The sequence below is a fragment of the Coregonus lavaretus genome, assembly GCF_964263955.1.
Source record: "Coregonus lavaretus genome assembly, chromosome: 36".
Lineage (NCBI taxonomy): Eukaryota > Metazoa > Chordata > Actinopteri > Salmoniformes > Salmonidae > Coregonus > Coregonus lavaretus.
In genome coordinates, this window is record NC_140023.1 from 29,678,814 (window position 1) to 29,698,809 (window position 19,996).

Genomic DNA, 19,996 nt, shown 5'->3' on the forward strand with positions numbered 1-19,996 from the left:
ACACACACACAGTCAGACGGTCCGCAACCATACATCACACACACACACTATTATGATTTAAACGCATGGCTTCAATTAGCTGCCATTGGCGGTGTAATCATCCCTGTAGTAGAAGTGACGGCAGCTATAGGAGCGGCAGCTTTGTGGGCAGTTCATGGGGATTTGCTCTATTCTGTACTCATATGCCCAATTACGATTGACATAATATTAAGCAATACAGTGCAGTGACTTTTATGTCGTTGCTCGCCGTTGCTTCGGGTCTATTTAGAGGGTCTAATCTTCACTTATTTTTACAGGGGTTAAATGTTTTCCCTCCGTTCTTTGTTCTCTCTTTTCTTCTTCTCTTTTTCCGCAAAAAAGAGAACCCTCCAGGTTAAACGTTTATTGAACTCCGAAAATGTTTCTCTCTGCGGATCAATTGTTCTCTCTCTGTCGTCACGAGCCGTTTAGCTGGCAAATGGATTCCCGCAGAAATAGAAAAAGGGGTCTTTATAATTGGCTGTGGGTGGTGAAACAGTTCATAACCATGCCACGTGCTCACAGTGGTGTGTGGTGTGTTGTGTGTGTGTGTTGTGTGTGTGGAGACCACCAGCCACTAGTCTGAGGAAGTTAGAGCTGCCACTCTGAGATACGATCTAACCTCTGACCCTCATCTCAATGACAGAGATAAGAGAGAGAAAGAGATAGATTACAGGTAGAGGGGTGGGTGTCCATACTGAGATATATAGAGGGACGGATGAGAGAGGATAGAAGAGCGAAGTGAGATGTAGAGATAATAAGAAAATAAATGCGCTTGGATGGAACCAATAATTGGTGAATACATGCGTGTGCCTGGCATCAATCGAGCTCCCCCATTTTTCACTGTTTTGAAAAGGCTTGTGCTCAGTCGGAATAAAGTCTGACATTTTCTGACTCACACACTACAGTAATTAAGGTTTTGTCTTGTACATGGTAGTAGCGTGTACACCAGGGGTGGGAAAAATAGGGCTTAAGCCGATTAACAGTGTGGTGGATTTAGCAACAACAAAAAAATTTGCCGCTTAGTTCATAGAACCGCGGTTATGTTGTCCGCTATTAGCCGTTGGGAAAAACTGAGAGGATTCTGTTTACTTCCTACAAATCTGATTCTAGCGTTTGTACGGTTGGAGCTATTAGCTATTATTACCACCCCATTCCTGAAAGTTAAGACTCTCAGGAACATGTACGTGTATAATTTTTCCCTCATCGAACCTTGACAAGTTATGCAGGACACATTGCTGCTACAAACACAATTATTACCTGGTGTTCTTTCCTGAACTGTCCAATCCCTTTGTGATGCAAATTAAAATTGTTGCACCTTTCCAATATTTAAGTAATTTGACATTTTTCTTATTAGCCTCATGGACATAAACTTGGTTGCAGTTTGTATCTAGAATGGTTAAAAAGGCCATAAAATGACAAATTGGTATTGGTCGATATTGCTAAGAAAGGATCAGATACTGGTATTGGTCCAGAAATTCCACATCGGTGTATCCCTAATTTATACGCCGTATACCAGATGCAAAGTATGTAGAAATTATATTGGACCAATATACTTTTTCTGGCCCGCAAATTGATTTTAACAAACAAATCTGTCCCCCAAAAAATATGTGCGGCCCTCAATTGAATTTTTTTATATGGATGTGGCCCTCGAGCCAAAATTATTGCCCACCCCTGGTGTAAATGCTTGTAGTGTGTACATGCTAGTAGTGTGTAGCAGTGTCGAGACCGGTCCCACATATTGCGTGTCTCGGTCTTGTCTCTGTGTCGGATACATTTGTACTCGGTCTCGGACAGTGAGGAATTTCTTCCCGAGACCAGCCGAAACCAGCGGAGTAAAAAAAGAATAATTAGCAGCTTCCATTCAGTCAGCGCATAAAACTGCTTCGCCAAGCCGAATATATACACTCCTTTCTTCAAACATTAATATCTTAACAGCCGTTATATCTATTATAGACATGTTTGAACAGTGGCGAACCTATAGGCCTTTAGTGTGTAAAAGGTTTGTGATTCTGAAAGGACAGCAACCGAAATACCAGCACTTTCATGTAGGAGTGTGCACTTTTTGTAAAACACAAAAGAGCCAGTGGTGTAGTGGAGGGTATACGCAGGTATAAACCGTATACTCACTTTTTTTCAGTGGGCATTGCTTATACTCACTTCTTAATCCCTACTAATTCATTTCAAAGTAGTGTAATGGAGGTATATGACTTATCAATTATGTAGTACAATAGAGAAATCATGCACAAAGTAGCCTACACAATTGCAAAGCACGTGAAATAGCCAACTTTAGCTAGTTAGCGTCGGTGCTTGGTTGGGACAAGCATGCATTGACAGGCAAGCTGCAGAAGGACCAGGAGCCTACAATTCCCCATCGTTTATCAGTGCAATTTTGACGGCCAACTAGCTGAAAAAGTTTGAGAGGGTTAATCTAATGTTCCTTCGTTAGATTTTAGCTCATCTTGCTCTGGCTAGCATTAGTTGTTGATCTTATTGTTGTTGATGTGCATAACTGAGGGAGAGAGAGCCTACATTTTCATGGTTGTTTGATCAATATGACTGTACATTTCCCAAATGTAAGAGGACTCGCGTGGTGTTTACATATTTGCAGAAATCCATTCAGGTGTATTTTGTGGCTTTTGGCGAATGTGTTCTAATTATCTAAAGTCGTGCTGTTGCAACAGCCTGTAAACACACAGTCCAGTTCAAAGTGAATGATGGCAGGCCCGTGTGGCAAATGGCTTGTTTGGATAAAGGTCTACTGTAGCTCTGATTGGCTATAGCGCACCGGTCTGTGTAGACTCCGGTTCTGGACAAGACATATGTTTTTATTTGGTTTTATTTACTGCAGTGTCTATTAAGTATTCAAACGCATGGCTACTTTCCCACTCTATATTGCTATAGAATTTTCAGAAATGTTTTAGTATACGTAATTCCCAAACATTCTAAAAATTTATGAAAACGAGAAAATGACCATATATATATTTTTTAAAAAGATTTTAATAAGATTTAATGTTGCTAAAATGCTGTCAGTTCCGCTTTAAATGCAACTATTTTTCACACACAAGTTATTTTCAAAGAGATGGCTAACAACAGCAAGCGCACTGCAATAAAAAACACAGTTCCACTCATCAGATGATCATTTTAAACTTAACTTAAAGTTATTCTTGAAAAGGAAGAAGCTAACAAATTAGCAACAACATCCTCTTTAATAACACCTGCTGCAGCCACTGCAAACTAGCCGACAACAAAAGCTACCTAGCTAGCTAGACCGTGAGAAAACTACTGCTCGCTATTGCGCAGTGAACTGTTGGCCTTCAAGAAGGCAGAAGTTGTCATATGTTTTTGTGAAAACGGTCAAAATGGGATTAGTTGCTTCCACTGTCAATCCAAAATGTTGCCCTAATACAGTCGAATGGCAGATTACTTTATCTAGCTTCTGATGGCCTAGCCAATGGCTGACTTAGCTAGTTAGATGTATCTTCCCAGAGACCAGCAAAGACAAATCCTGATTGGATATTTTTTTCTCATAAGTGTTAACCATTTGTTTTCCAACAAAAACTGAAGAGATTAAATCAGAACATCATTGAAAATAATAATATAATTATCATTATATTAGTATAATCATTATTTGATGAATCCTTAGCCCTTCTCTGAAGGCGTAGAAGGCCCATTGTTCCCCACTGTGTTTGGGTTAGTAATAATTTGTAGAGTGGCTCTATTTTGCCTCAGCATGCATTTATTTTTTCACTATTCTGAATGTCTAAAGAATTCATATGTTCTTAAATCTGAACACAGAAATACTGGACATGTTGAACTCTTATTATGGTTGTGATTTGACAAAATTACAATCATGGTCTTGAATTGGACTCATTTTTCTGGTCTTGGTCTTGACTCGATCTCGGACCCCTTGTCCCCCTCCCTGTCCTCCTTGATCTTGAATCGGTCTCGCGTTAGGTGGTCTCGAACACAACACTGGTGTGTAGGACTACATGCTAGTGTTTGTATATGTAGGAGGACATACGCTGAATGTATGATACTGCTAAGTGTCTGGATCTTGATTGATTAACAAATGTTAATTACTTTTTGCTATATATGTTGTTGCCGTAGTACTATTTTAATAATTTTATGATAGATTAATTCAGATGTCTAATGATATGATATTGTGCTTGTGAGTCATCACCAGGACTGCATACCTCTTTTTTGTTGTTGACAAGAAAAGTTCACCTTAATCAACATTTCAGTTTTCACATCAATGTAAATATGCCAGAGTAGCAAAATATCTCATTTCCATCCATAGTCCGTAATGCAGCCTCACATCTCATACTGCAGCATTTATTCTCATCCCTTTGAATATTTAACCAATATCTAACTCTCTCTTCCTTGTGACCCCTATCCCTCCCTCTCTCCATCCCTCCATCCTCTCCTCTAGGGAGTGAACAGTATGTTTCAGGTGTTCCTAACGGGGAACAACTCGGATCACTTCACCATCTCCCCCACGGCAGTGCAGGGCCGTGCTGACATCAGGATGAGGGTGGCCGTGCCTCTGGACTACGAGAACATTCGCTCCTACAGCTTCTCTGTGAGTTCAATCTGCACACACGCGCGCACAAACCCACACAAACATACACACAAATGCACACAAACACACAAAAATGTGTTTACGGCATGTTCTTATCCCCGTTACATTTACATGTACATTTACGTCATTTAGCAGACACTCTTATCCAGAGCGACTTACAAATTGGTGCATTCACCTTATAGCCAGTGGGATAACCACTTTACAATATGGGGGGGGGGGGGGGGGGTAGAAGGATTACTTTAACCTATCCCAGGTATTTCTTAAAGAGCTGGGGTTTCAAGTGTCTCCGGAAGGTGGTGTGTGACTCCGCTGTCCTGGCGTCGTGAGGGAGCTTGTTCCACCATTGGGGTGCCAGAGCAGCGAACAGTTTTGACTGGGCTGAGCGGGAACTGTGCTTCCGCAGAGGTAGGGGGGCCAGCAGGCCAGAGGTGGATGAACACAATGCCCTCGTTTGGGTGTAGGGACTGATCAGAGCCTGAAGGTACGGAGGTGCCGTTCCCCTCACAGCTCCGTAGGCAAGCACCATGTTCTTGTAGCAGATGCGAGCTTCAACTGGAAGCCAGTGGAGTGTGCGGAGGAGCGGGGTGACGTGAGAGAACTTGAGAAGGTTGAACACCAGACGGGCTGCGACATTCTGGATGTGTTGTAGGGGTTTAATGGCACAGGCAGGGAGTTCAGCCAACAGCGAGTTGCAGTAATCCAGACGGGAGATGACAAGTGCCTGGATTAGGACCTGTGCCGCTTCCTGTGTAAGGCAGGGTCGTACTCTCCGAATGTTGTAGAGCATGAACCTACAGGATCGGGTCACCGCCTTGATGTTTGCGGAGAACGACAGGGTGTTGTCCAGGGTCACGCCAAGGCTCTTTGCACTCTGGGAGGAGGACACAACGGAGTTGTCAACCGTGATGGCGAGATCATGGAACGGGCAGTCCTTCCCCGGGAGGAAGAGCAGCTCCGTCTTTCCGAGGTTCAGCTTGAGGTGGTGATCCGTCATCCACACTGATATGTCTGCCAGACATGCAGAAATGCGATTCGCCACCTGGTTATCAGAAGGGGGAAAGGAGAAGATTAGTTGTGTGTCGTCAGCTTAGCAATGATAGGAGAGGCCATGTGAGGATATGACAGAGCCAAGTGACTTGGTGTATAGCGAGAATAGGAGAGGGCCTAGAACTGAGCCCTGGGGGACACCAGTGGTGAGAGCACGTGGTGCGGAGACAGATTCTCGCCACGCCACTTGGTAGGAGCGACCTGTCAGGTAGGACGCAATCCAGGAGTGAGCCGCGCCGGAGATGCCCAACTCGGAGAGGGTGGAGAGGAGGATCTGATGGTTCACAGTATCAAAGGCAGCAGACAGGTCTAGAAGGACAAGAGCAGAGGAGAGAGAGTTAGCTTTAGCAGTGCGGAGAGCCTCCGTGACACAGAAAAGAGCAGTCTCAGTTGAATGGCCAGTCTTGAAACCTGACTGGTTTGGATCAAGAAGGTCATTCTGAGAGAGATAGCAAGAGAGTTGGCTAAAGACGGCACGCTCAAGAGTTTTGGAGAGAAAAGAAAGAAGGGATACTGGTCTTTAGCTGTTGACATCGGAGGGATCGAGTGTAGTTTACGTTACAAACACACTATCCCACGACCCATCTTCAATGCTCTTACTGAGGGAAGGAGGTTGTTGGCCAAGATCTCGCGATACATGGCCCCATCCATCCTCCACTCAATACGGTGCAGTCGTCCTGTCCCCTTTGCAGAAAAGCATCCCCAAAGAATGATGTTTCCACCTCAATGCTTCACGGTTGGGATGGTGTTCTTGGGGTTGTACTCATCCTTCGTCTTCCTCCAAACACGGCGAGTAGAGTTTAGACCAAAAAGCTCTATTTTTGTCTCATCAGACCACATGACCTTCTCCCATTCCTCCTCTGGATCATCCAGATGGTCATTGGCAAACTTCAGACAGGCCTGGACATGCGCTGGCTTGAGCAGGGGGACTTTGCGTGCGCTGCAGAATTTTAATCCTTGACGGCGTAGTGTGTTACTAATGGTTTTCTTTGAGACTGTGGTCCCAGCTCTCTTCAGGTCATTGACCAGGTCCTGCCGTGTAGTTCTGGGCTGATCCCTTACCTTCCTCATGATAATTGATGCCCCACGAGGTGAGATCTTGCATGGAGACCCAGACCGAGGGTGATTGACCGTCATCTTGAACTTCTTCCATTTTCTAATAATTGTGCCAACAGTTGTTGCCTTCTCACCAAGCTGCTTGCCTATTGTCCTGTAGCCCATCCCAGCCTTGTGCAGGTCTACAATTTTATCCCTGATGTCCTTACACAGCTCTCTGGTCTTTGTCATTTTGGAGAGGTTGGAGTCTGTTTGATTGAGTGTGTGGACAGGTGTCTTTTATACAGATAACGAGTTCAAACAGGTGCAGTTAATACAGGTAATGAGTGGAGAGCAGGAGGTCTTCTTAAAGAAAAACTAACAGGTCTGTGAGAGCCGGAATTCTTACTGGTTGGTAGGTGATCAAATACTTATATCATGCAATAAAATGCAAATTAATTACTTAAAAATCATACAATGTGATTTTCTGGATTTTCCGTCTCTCACAGTTGAAGTGTACCTATGATAAAAAAATTAAATAATAATAATGAATGCACTCACTAACTGTAAGTCGCTCTGGATAAGAGCGTCTGCTAAATGACTAAAATGTAAAAATGTAAATGTAATAAAAATTACAGACCTCTACATGCTTTGTAAGTAGGAGAACCTGCAAAATCTTCAGTGTATCAAATACTTTTTCTCCCCACTGTATATACTTATTATGGACACAGTATGCTTTACATTAGTTATCTTGTTGTTATTAGTTGTTGCTAGGCGTTATTAGTCCCATCCTTCAGCTCCATTCATTCAACACCTCCCATCTATCTCTTAACACCATCCATATTGGATTTCTATTTGCCATATATTTTTCAACTGTACTGTAATGTTTCACAAAAATTTCTGAACCGTTCTATTCTCATTGTGTCTACAGATTGTAAATAGAAAATATTTTTTATTGCTAAATGTATTATTATATTATTGATCGATTGACTATGACTTTTCAGATTATCCAGTAGTGCTATCTGCAGGGTTAGCGCCAGGTAAATATAGCAATCCTTCAGCCATTCCTGGACCTGTGACCAAAAACAAGCTACAAATGGACAGTACCAAAACAAATGATCTAATGATTCTGTCTCTTTGCAGCAAAATCTGCAGAGCTGGGAAGATTGTATCCCCCATATAAATAACATTCTATTGGTAGCAAGAATTTTGTATAATAATTTAAATTCTAAGTTTTGAATCCGGCGTCGTTTTGCGTATCAGTTCATAAACACTATGCCATGGAATCGGTACGTCAAAAATCTCTTCCCAACTATTTTGCAATCTATATGGGATTGGTCCTTTGGTCCTTAAATGAAACTGGTATACTTTTTTATTTATCACAATTTTCTTTAACAAATTATGTTCTTTAATGCAGGGCCAACAGACAAGTTCCTTATTTTTTCCCCCTTCCTCTTTCTTTTTCCATTTTTGCGGTAATGCTGCAATTATTTGGTTGTAATTTTGGGTATAGCAGACATTTTCATATGTTTTTGTTAGCTGCATGTGTGACAACTCCACAAGTCCTACCTATGATATCATTTATGAAGATTATACCTTTTTAAAACATTTTTTCAAAAAATAATGTTTTTTTTATCAATTAGTATATTTGAGTTTAACCACAATATTTGTTCCATTATTTGTTCTGTAGTTTCTGGAGGATTAAATTGAAATTTCAACCAACTTTCTATGGCTTGTTTTAGAAATAGTGATATTTGGGAGATTATTTCCTTTTTAAATAACTGAAAGTGAGAGGTTGTAATCTGAATAAAGGGAAAACGGCCATTCTTGAACATGGGGTGAGACAATCTTACTAATTAGCTAGAGAACCAGTTCGGATTTAAGTATAACTTTTGTATGACTGAAGCTTTTAGTGATAGGTCTAATGCTTTAATATTTAATCATTTGTGTCCTCCGAATTCATATTCATTTTATAAATAGGCCCGTTTAATTTTGTCTGGCTTGCCATTGCAAATAAAATGGAATATTTTTTTCTCATATAATTTATACAACTGTTTGCTAGGCAAGACCATAAGCAAATAGTTAAACTGGGATAATACTAAAGACTTAATCAGGGATTTTTCCACAAATATACAGTTATTTACCTTTCCATGGTAGCAAGATCTTATCTATTTTTGCTAATTTTCTATTAAAATGTATTGGAGTGAGATCATTTATTTCATTTGGGATATATATTCAGAGTATATCCACATCAGACCTTTTATTGGTAAACTAAATGGTAATTAAAAAATTGTATTTTTTTGTGATCAATACGTAATATTGCACATTTATCATAATTTTGTAGTAATCCAGAGAGGTTAGAAAATGTATCTAGATCCTCTATGAGGCTGTGGAGGGATTCAAGTGGTGGATTTAGAAGAAAACATGAATCATCAGCGTACAATGACACCTTTGTATTTAAGCCCTGGATTTATAATCACTTGATATTATTGTTGGATCTGATTTTAATAGCTAACATTTCGATGGCCATAATAAATAGATATTTCGATAGTGGACAACCTTGTTTTATTGGTACATCCATTTTTTTACTTTTAAATTAATGATATACACTGAGTGTACGAAACACTCCACACTGCCTCTTCCCACCTGGAACACCTACAGTGGGGGAAAAAAGTATTTAGTCAGCCACCAATTGTGCAAGTTCTCCCACTTAAAAAGATGCGAGAGGCCTGTAATTTTCATCATAGGTACACGTCAACTATGACAGACAAAATGAGGGAAAAAAATCCAGAAAATCACATTGTAGGATTTTTAATGAATTTATTTGTAAATTATGGTGGAAAATAAGTATTTGGTCAATAACAAAAGTTTCTCAATACTTTGTTATATACCCTTTGTTGGCAATGACACAGGTCAAACATTTTCTGTAAGTCTTCACAAGGTTTTCACACACTGTTGCTGGTATTTTGGCCCATTCCTCCATGCAGATCTCCTCTAGAGCAGTGATGTTTTGGGGCTGTCGCTGGGCAACATGGACTTTCAACTCCCTCCAAAGATTTTCTATGGGGTTGAGATCTGGAGACTGGCTAGGCCACTCCAGGACCTTGAAATGCTTCTTACGAAGCCACTCCTTCATTGCCCGGGCGGTGTGTTTGGGATCATTGTCATGCTGAAAGACCCAGCCACGTTTCATCTTCAATGCCCTTGCTGATGGAAGGAGGTTTTCACTCAAAATCTCACGATACATGGCCCGATTCATTCTTTCCTTTACACGGATCAGTCGTCCTGGTCCCTTTGCATAAAAACAGCCCCAAAGCATGATGTTTCCACCCCCATGCTTCACAGTAGGTATGGTGTTCTTTGGATGCAACTCAGCATTCTTTGTCCTCCAAACACGACGAGTTGAGATTTTACCAAAAAGTTATATTTTGGTTTCATCTGACCATATGACATTCTCCCAATCCTCTTTTGGATCATCCAAATGCACTCTAGCAAACTTCAGACGGGCCTGGACATGTACTGGCTTAAGCAGGGGGACACGTCTTGCACTGCAGGATTTGAGTCCCTGGCGGCGTAGTGTGTTACTGATGGTAGGCTTTGTTACTTTGGTCCCAGCTCTCTGCAGGTCATTCACTAGGTCCCCCCGTGTGGTTCTGGGATTTTTGCTCACCGTTCTTGTGATCATTTTGACCCCACGGGGTGAGATCTTGCATGGAGTCCCAAATCGAGGGAGATTATCAGTGGTCTTGTATGTCTTCCATTTCCTAATAATTGCTCCCACAGTTGATTTCTTCAAACCAAGCTGCTTACCTATTGCAGATTCAGTCTTCCCAGCCTGGTGCAGGTCTACAATTTTGTTTCTGGTGTCCTTTAACAGCTCTTTGGTCTTGGCCATAGTGGAGTTTGGAGTGTGACTGTTTGAGGTTGTGGACAGGTGTCTTTTATACTGATAACAAGTTCAAACAGGTGCCATTAATACAGGTAACGAGTGGAGGACAGAGGAGCCTCTTAAAGAAGAAGTTACAGGTCTGTGTGAGCCAGAAATCTTGCTTGTTTGTAGGTGACCAAATACTTATTTTCCACCATAATTTGCAAATAAATTCATAAAAAATCCTACAATGTGATTTTCTGGATATTTTTTTCTCAATTTGTCTGTCATAGTTGACGTGTACCTATGATGAAAATTACAGGCCTCTCTCATCTTTTTAAGTGGGAGAACTTGCACAATTGGTGGCTGACTAAATACTTTTTTTCCCCACTGTATGTGAGAATGCTGTTCATTGACTACAGCTCAGCATTCAATACCATAGTGCCCACAAAGCTCATCACTAAGCTAAGGACCCTGTTACTAAACACCTCCCTCTGCAACTGGATCCTGGACTTCCTGACGGGCCGCCCCCAGGTGTTAAGGGTAGGCAACAACACATCTGCAACGCTGATCCTCAACACTGGGGCCCCTCAGGGGTGCGTGCTTAGTCCCATCCTGTACTTCCTGTTCACCCACGACTGCATGGCCAAGCACGACTCCAACACCATCATTAAGTTTGCTGACGACACAACAGTGGTAGGCCTGATCACCGACAACAATGAAACAGCTTATAGGGAGGAGGTCAGAGACCTGGCAGTGTTGTTCCAGGACAACAACCTCTCCCTCAATGAGAGCAAGACATCGGAGCTGACTGTGGACTACAGGAAAAGGAGGGCTGAACAGGCCTCCATGAACATATTGACAGGGCTGTAGTGGAGCGTGTCGAGAGTTTCAAGTTCCTTGGTGTCCACATCACCAACAAACTATCATGGTAGAAACACACCAAGACAGTCATGAAGAGGGCACGAAAACACCTTTTCCACCTCAGGAGACTGAAAAGATTTGGCATGGATTCCCAGATCCTCAAAAAGTTACAGCTACACCATCGAGAGCATCCTGACCAGTTGCATCACAGCCTGGTATGGCAACTGCTCGGCATCCGACCGTATGGCGCTATAGAGGGTAGTGCGTACAGCCTAGTACATCACTGGGGCCAAGCTTCCTGCCATCCAGGACCTATATACTTGGCGGTGTCAGAGACTCCAGTAATCCAAGTCATAGACTGTTCTCTCTGCTACCGCATGGCAAGCGGTACCGGAATACCAAGTCTAGGTCCAAAAGGCTCCTTAACAGCTTCTACCCACAAGCCGTAAGACTGCTAAATAATTAATCAAATGGCCACCCTGACTATTTACATTGACAACCCCAACCCCTTTGTTTTTACACTGCTGCTACTCACTGTTTATTATCTATGCATTATCACTTTACCCCTACCTACATGTACAATGTACCTCGACTAACCTGTACCCCCGCACATTGACTCAGTACCGGTACCCCCTGTATATAGCCTCGTTAAAAAATGTATATTTCGTTACTTTTTATTAAATGTTTTACTTTAGTTTATTTAGTAAATATTTTTGTAACTATTTATTGAACAGCATTGTTGGTTAAGGGCTTGTAAGTAAGCATTTCACGGTAAGGTCTACACCTGTTGTATTCAGCGCATGTGACAAATAAAATGTGATTTGATATGACATTAGGAACACCCGCTCTTTCCTTGACATAGACTATCCAGGTGACAGCTATGATCCCTTATTGATGTCAACTGTTAAATCGACTTCAATCAGTGTAGATGAAGGATAGGAGACAGGTTAAAGAAGGATTTTTAAGCCTTGAGACAATTGAGAAATAGATTGTGTATGTGTGCCATTCAGAGATAGAATAGGCAAGACAAAATATTTAAGTGCCTTTGAACGGGGTATGGTAGTAGGTGCCGGGCACACCGGTTTGAGTGTGTCAAGAACTGCAATGCTGCTGGTTTTTTCACGCTCAACAGTTTCCCCTGTGTATCAAGAATGGTCCACCACCCAAAGGACATCCAACCAACTTGACACAACTGTGGGAAGCATTGGAGTCAACAAGGGCCAACATCCCTGTGAAACGCTTTTGCACCTTGTAGAGTCCATGCCCCAACAAATTGAGTCTGTTCTGAGGGCAAAAGGGGATGCAACTCAACATTAGGAAGGTGTTCCTAATGCTTTGTACACTCAGTGTATACCCACTGATTATTGTTGAATATAACGTATAAATGCCTAATGAGCTTAGTTCAACTGTCGTACCCCATAAGAACCCCCCCCAAAAAATCAGTTTAGTATGCCTACTCCTGGACTAAAACACACTTTCAATTGACATTCTCCATTTGGCATCCTTTTTAGAAAATAAATAGGATTAATCTTTGTTCCTGGAAACTGACCCATAGTGTTTTTACAGTGATTTGTACTGCAACTGCAACTTTATGTTTAGGTCCACCCATTTTGAGAACCAAAGCATTAGGTAGAACACATACTATACATACAGTACATTTGTACTGACAGCCAATCACCAAAAATGTACTGTATGTTTTGGTTCTATTCTCATGTGATCATTAGATTGTCCCTATAAACACAATGACTCTATACAAATTAAGAATAATGTTGCCACATGTTAGCTCTGCGACAATATCTCTAATCCCAAAGTTGTTTTATTTGTTTGGTCTGACAAACATAACAGAAGGCTCTGTCTAGCTCAGGCTTTAAAACTCATTTAAAAGTCAGCACTCAGAGTTACAGACTTGTTTGAGCATTTAAATTGAAGTAATATTACGTTTTTTAAACAAATTTCAGTCTGTAAATTAAGTTGAATACAAAGTTTGTGAGCATACACATAGAAAGTGGATACACATGGATGCGCATCACAATGGCAAATTGTAAACACAACTGAAGACACTGTCATTTTCGGAGACAGGTTATTGATACGGTAGCGCTATGGTAGCTAGCAAAATAGTGTTGAAGCGATTGGTAACTAACTATAAACTATTTAAGCTGGCTAGCTAAGCACAAACAAAAACTGTAATGTATACGGGTCCTACTAATCACGCCAAACAACCCCAAAACAACCACAAACACACACAAGCAGGTACCCCAAACAACCCCAAACAGGTACCCAAACAACCAAAAACAGGTACACCAAACAATCCCAAACAGCCAGCAACAACCACAAACAGATACCCCAAACAACCACAAACCACAAACAGGTACCCCAAACAACCCCAAACAACCCCAAACATCTTCAAAAAAACACAAACAACCACAAACAAGTACCCCAAACAGGTACCCCAAATAACCAGAGACTGGTACCCCAAACAACTACAAACAACCCTTGTGGTTGTTTGGGGTACCTGTCTGTGGTTGTTTGGGGTTATACCGTTTTATTGGGGGGTACCTGTTTTGGTTGTTTAGGGTACCTTTTTGGAGTTGTTTGGGTTACCTGTTTGTGGTTGTTTGGGGAACTCCGGAGCTGTCTCTCTTCTGACTGATTAGCCTGCACATAACACACAATTATCGAGCTGGACAGAAATGCACTTTCAAAGGATTAAACAAGGACGAGTTCGCTACAGCACCAGGACCAAAAGGGCCAAAACTAACTCTGGTATGGCACGTGTTGAACACGGAATGAGGGAGATCTCTTTTTTTTCCCTTCAGTAGATTTTTTTCCACAGCCCTTAAACTCGAAACTGTTTTAAAGTCACCATTGGCCTCATGGTGAAATCCCTGAGTGGTTTCCTTCCTCTCCGGCAACTGCGTTAAGAAAGACAGCTGTATCTTTGTAGTGACTGGGTGTATTTATACAACATCCAAAGTGTAATTAATAACTTCACCATGCTCAAAGGGATATTCAATATCTGCTTTTTTTATTTGATCTACCAATAGGTGCCCTTCTTTGCGAGGCATTGGAAAACCTCCCTGGTCTTTGTGGTTGAATCTGTTTTTGAAATTCACTTCTCGACTGAGGTACCTTACAGATAATTGTATGTGTGGGGTACAGAGATGAGGTAGTTATTCAAAAATTATGTTGAACACTATTATTGCACACAGTGTCCATGCAACTTATGTGAGTTGTTAAGCACATTTTTACTCCTGAACTTATTATAACAAAGGGGTTGAATACTTTTTGACTCAAGACATTTCATCTTTTCATTTCTTATTAATGAAAAACATAAATCCACTTTGACATTATGGTGTATAGTGTGTCGGCCAGTGACAAATAAATTGTCATTTAATCCATTTTAAACTAAGGCTTTAACACAACAAAATGTGGAAAAAGTCAAGGGGTATGAATACTTTCTGAAGACACATTATTTTCTGGGTGACCTAAACATTGATTGGTTAGCAACTAGCTGTCCTCTCAAGAGGAAGCTTCTAACTGTGACTAATGCCTGTAATATGACCCAGGTTACCACTCAACCAACTATAGTGCATACCAATAGTGTTAGATCTGTGACATCCACTTGTATTGATCAGATCTTAGTTAATGCTGCAGAGCTTTGCTCCAAAGCAATATCAGTTTCCATTGACTGTAGTGACAATAACATTGTGGCAATAACAAGGAATGCCAAAGTGCCAAAGGTTGGTTGTAAAGTAATTTACAAAATGTTTTCTTAGGGTTATTTTGTTGAATATCAATAATGTTGGTCTGATGTGTATGAGGAAGTGAATCCAGATGCATCATTTTCAGTATTTTAAAAATTATTCATGCCAATTGTTGACAAGCATGCACCTGTTAAGAAACTAACTGTGAGAACTGTTAGAGCTCCCTGGATTGATGAATTGAACAATTGTATGGTTAAAATAAATTATGCAAAAGAGGTGGCAAACAAGTCAGGCTGCTCAGCTGATTGGTTGACATTCTGTAAATTGAGAAATGTTGTGACTAAACTTAACAAAAATTATAAGACATTATTTTACCAAACCAAGATAAATTACATAAAACAAAATTAAGAAATACTTTGGAGTACCTGAAATTATATCATGGGCAGAAAACCCACTTAATCTCAATCGTTCATTGGAGTTGATGGGTCATTTATAGCGAAACCTTTTGATATTGCCAATCATTTTAATTACAATTTCACTAGTAAAGTGGAAAAATGCCAAAGTGAAATGACAACATTGAACAGCGAACCATCATATTTTTGTATTTGGTATTTTGGGTATTTTATTAGTATAAAATATCTAATAAGAGGAGAAGGATGGCTGTTTTGAATTTGGTCAAGTTAGTGTAGGAGAGGTGGACAAACTATTGTTATCCATCAATAAATTATAAGCCATCAGGTAACTGTAAGTCACTCTGGATAAGAGCATCTGCTAAATGACTAAAATGTAAATGTAAATGTAAATGTATAGACAACCTTGATGGGAAAATATTGAGAATGGTAGCAGACTGTATTGCCACCCCTATTTGCTATATCTTTAACTAAAGCCTAAAGGAGTGTGTGTGTCCTCAGGCGTGGAAGGAAGCTAAAGTAATTACACTGCCTAAAAATAGTAAAGCACCCTTTGCTGGCTCTAACAGTGGTTATCCCACTGGCTATAAGGTGAATGCACCAATTTGTAAGTCGCTCTGGATAAGAGTGTCTGCTAAATGACATAAATGTAAATGTAGATGTTACAGCCGCCCAATCAGTTTGCTCCCTGTTCTTAGTAAACTGATGGAGAGGATTGTGTTTGACCAAATACAATGTTATTTTTCAGAGAACAAGTTAAGTACTGACTTTCAGCATGCATATAGATAAGGGCACTCAACTTGTACTGCACTGACTCAGATGATTGATGATTGGTTAAAATACATTTATAATAATATGATAGTTAGATAATAGATAGTTGTATTGTTAGATTTCAGTGCAGCCTTTGATGTTATTGATTATGAATTGTTATTGAAAAAACTTACTTGCTATGGCTTTACATCACCTGCCATCACATATTTGGAGAGCTATTTATCCAATAGAACCCAGATAGTGTTTTTCAATGGAAGCTTCTCTAATATCAGATATGTACAGTGTGGTGTCCCTCAGGGCAGTTGCCTTGGACCATTACTCTTCTCTATTTTTACAAATGATTTGCCACTGCTTTTACACAAAGCTAGAAAGACTATGTTTGCAGATTATTCCACATTATACATGTCAGCACCCAAAGCCAGTGAGCTCACTGAAATTCTAAATAAGGAGTTACAGTCAGTATCATCATGGAGGTTTAATAACAAACTGGTCTTAAATACATCTAAAACTAAAAGCATTGTATTTGGTTCAAAACATTCTCTAAGACATAAACCTGAACTGGAATTGTACATAAAGGGTGTGAGCATTGAGCAAGTTGAGGAAGCAGTGAATGTTAAATTATCATGGGCATCATATTGACAAAGTTGTTGTGAAGATGGGGATGGGTACAGTGGCTTGAGAAACTATTCACCCCACTTGGCATTTTTCCTATTTTCTTGCCTTACAACCTGGAATTTAAATGGATTTTTGGGGGGGTTGTATCATTTGATTTACACAACATCCTTCCCACTTTGAAGATGCAACATATTTTTTTATTGTGAAACAAAAAGAAATAAGACAAGAAAACATAAAACTTGAGCGTGCACAACTATCCCCCCCCCCCCCCCCCCCCCCCCCCCCCAAAGTCAATACTTTGTAGAGCCACCTTTTGCAGCAATTACAGCTGCAAGTCTCTTGGGGTATGTCTTTACAAGCTTGGCACATCTAGCCACTGGGATTTTTGCCCATTCTTCAAATGGCAAAACTGCTCCAGCTCCTTCAAGTTGGATGGGTTCCGCTGGTGTACAGCAATCTTTAAGTCATACCACAGATTCTCAATGGGATTGAGGTCTGGGCTTTGACTAGGCCATTCCAAGACATTTAAATGTTTCCCCTTAAACCACTCGAGTGTTGCTTTAGCAGTATGCTTAGGGTCATTGTCCTGCTGGAAGTTGAACCTCCGTCCCAGTCTCAAATCTCTGGAAGACTGAAACAGGTTTCCCTCAAGGATTTCCCTGTATTTAGCGCCATCCATAATTCCTTCAATTCTGACCAGTTTCCCAGTCCCTGCCGATGTAAAACATCCCCACAGCATGATGCTGCCACCACCATGCTTCACTGTGTGGATGGTGTTCTCGGGGTGATGAGAGATGTTGGGTTTGCGCCAGACATAGCGTTTTCCTTGATGGCCAAAAAGCTCAATTTTAGTCTCATCTGACCAGAGTACCTTCTTCCATATGTTTGGGGAGTCTCCCACATGCCTTTTGGCGAACACCAAATGTGTTTGCTTATTCATTTCTTTAAGCAATGGCTTTTTTTCTGGCCACTCTTCCATAAAACCCAGCTCTGTGGAGTGTACGGCTTAAAGTGGTCCTATGAACAGATACTCCAATCTCAACTGTTCTTCAGGGTTATCTCTGGTCTCTTTGTTGCCTCTCTGATTAATGCCCTCCTTGCCTGGTCTTTGAGTTTTGGTAGGCGGCCCTCTCTTGGCAGGTTTGTTGTGGTGCCATATTCTGTAAATTTTTTAAGAATGGATTTAATAGTGCTCCGTGGGATGTTCAAAGTTTCTGAAATTTTTTGAAACAAGTTATTTTTTTCATTTCACTTCACCAATTTGTACTATTTTGTGTATGTCCATTACATGAAATCCAAATAAAAATCCATTTAAATTACAGGTTGTAATGCAACAAAATAGGAAAAACACCAACGGGGATGAATACTTTTGCAAGGCACTGTGTGTCTGTTCTAAAAATACGTTCTGCATTTTTTACACAAATCAACTGTACTAGTTGTTCAGGCTCTGGTCTTGTCCCATCTTGATTACTGTCCAGTAATATGGTCAAGCACAGCAAAGAAATACCTAGCAAACTGCAGCTAGCTCAAAAGAGCAGCACGCCTTGCCCTTAACTGCACATACAGAACTAACATTAATAACATGCATGCCAGTCTTTCCTGGTTTAGGGTTGATGAGAGATTAACTGCTTCTCTTCTATTTTGATGAGAAATATTACTGTGCAGAAAATTCCAGATTGTCTGCATAATCAAATAACATTCAGCTCAGATACCCATTCATACCCCACAAGACAGGCCACCAGGAGTCTCTTCACAGTCCCCAAGTCCCTAACGAATACACGGCAATGCAGAGTTTTATACAGAGCCATTATCGCATGGAACTCCCTTCCATCTCCAATTACTCAAGCAAACAGCAAAATTGTAACCCACCACCTCAATTCGGTCTTATGTAGCAACATTTTAAATGTTTTTTTTTTTTTACATTTAATAAAAGTACAGACTCAAAGCTACAAAATGGTATATCATACACTGCAGTTGAGGAACAATGGGAAAGTAATTCTGCTTTGAAAGTTGATAAACTTGTAACCCCACTTTTGAGAAAGTGGCTCTTGAATGTTTTGGTGTACCTACTGGAGAGCTCTTCTTTGTCTACACCTATTCAGCATAATTCACACCCTCTTAAGCCTTAGCCCCACCCATCTCTTTAAGGATTTACATGTGAGGCCATGTGCTAAACAGAGTAAGGTGGTGTAGTAAACAACCAAAGATTTCAAGACTGAAAGTGGTGAAAGTGGTAGCAATAAATAGTAGTAAAGGTACACTTTCTCTAGTCCTTGGCCTATATCCTAATCTGACTTTGGTGCAGGTCATGTTGTTGTTCACATTATGGTCTCTGGTAAACACACACTATATCAAATAACATCTAAGTTTATTTGTCACATGCACAGGATACAGAAGGTATAGTGGAATGTTTACTTACATATTTGCATAGAGCAATATCAAAAATAGAAAGTGTCCAGATAAAAATATTTTATAATTATTAAATGACGCTTACAACGGACAAACTTGTCTAAATTGATGTGTCATGTGAACAAAATGTTACAACCACCCCCCAGCCACATCTAGCTACAGTAAGTGCATGGGTCACTATTGCTATACACATCTTCATGAAATACAATAGATGGCCGTAATCACCCCCAGACACACCTGGCTAACTTGATGGGTCATGTAATCATCTGGCGAAGTAGAGTCTTATATTTAGACATGTAGCTAGCTAACCAATTAACCATAATCCCAACCCATAGCTACAGTCCCGTGTAGATCAGTTGGTAGAGTATGGTGCTTGCAACACCAGGGTTGTGGGTTCGATTCCCGTGGGGGACCAGTATGAAAATGTATGCACTCAGTACTGTAAGCCACACTGGATAAGAGTGTCTGCTAAATGACTAAACTGTAAAATATACAGTACAAACGGATTGTCATAGCTAGCCACCATGCATGAATCTGCAGGTAGCTAAAGCTAACCAACTATGTTCAATGTTAGCTAGCTAACATTAGGCTATAACTAGCAATGCAAATGGCTTTCTGAGATATGAATAACAGATCATACACGTAATGCTAACAGTAGGCTTTAACTTGCAAA

At 40.7% G+C, this 19,996-nt stretch overlaps 1 protein-coding gene across 1 annotated transcript in view; it reads left to right on the forward strand.

Moving 5' to 3' along the window:
- cdh23 (cadherin-related 23) overlaps positions 1 to 19,996 on the forward strand; it is a gene marked incomplete at both ends in the record, with an annotated part of 695,931 nt that overhangs the window by 357,741 nt on the left and 318,194 nt on the right. Inside the window, one exon of the mRNA XM_084153635.1 lies at positions 4,451 to 4,600. Within this exon, the coding sequence (XP_084009761.1) occupies positions 4,451 to 4,600 (150 nt within the window). The remainder of the gene's footprint in view (positions 1 to 4,450; positions 4,601 to 19,996) is intronic.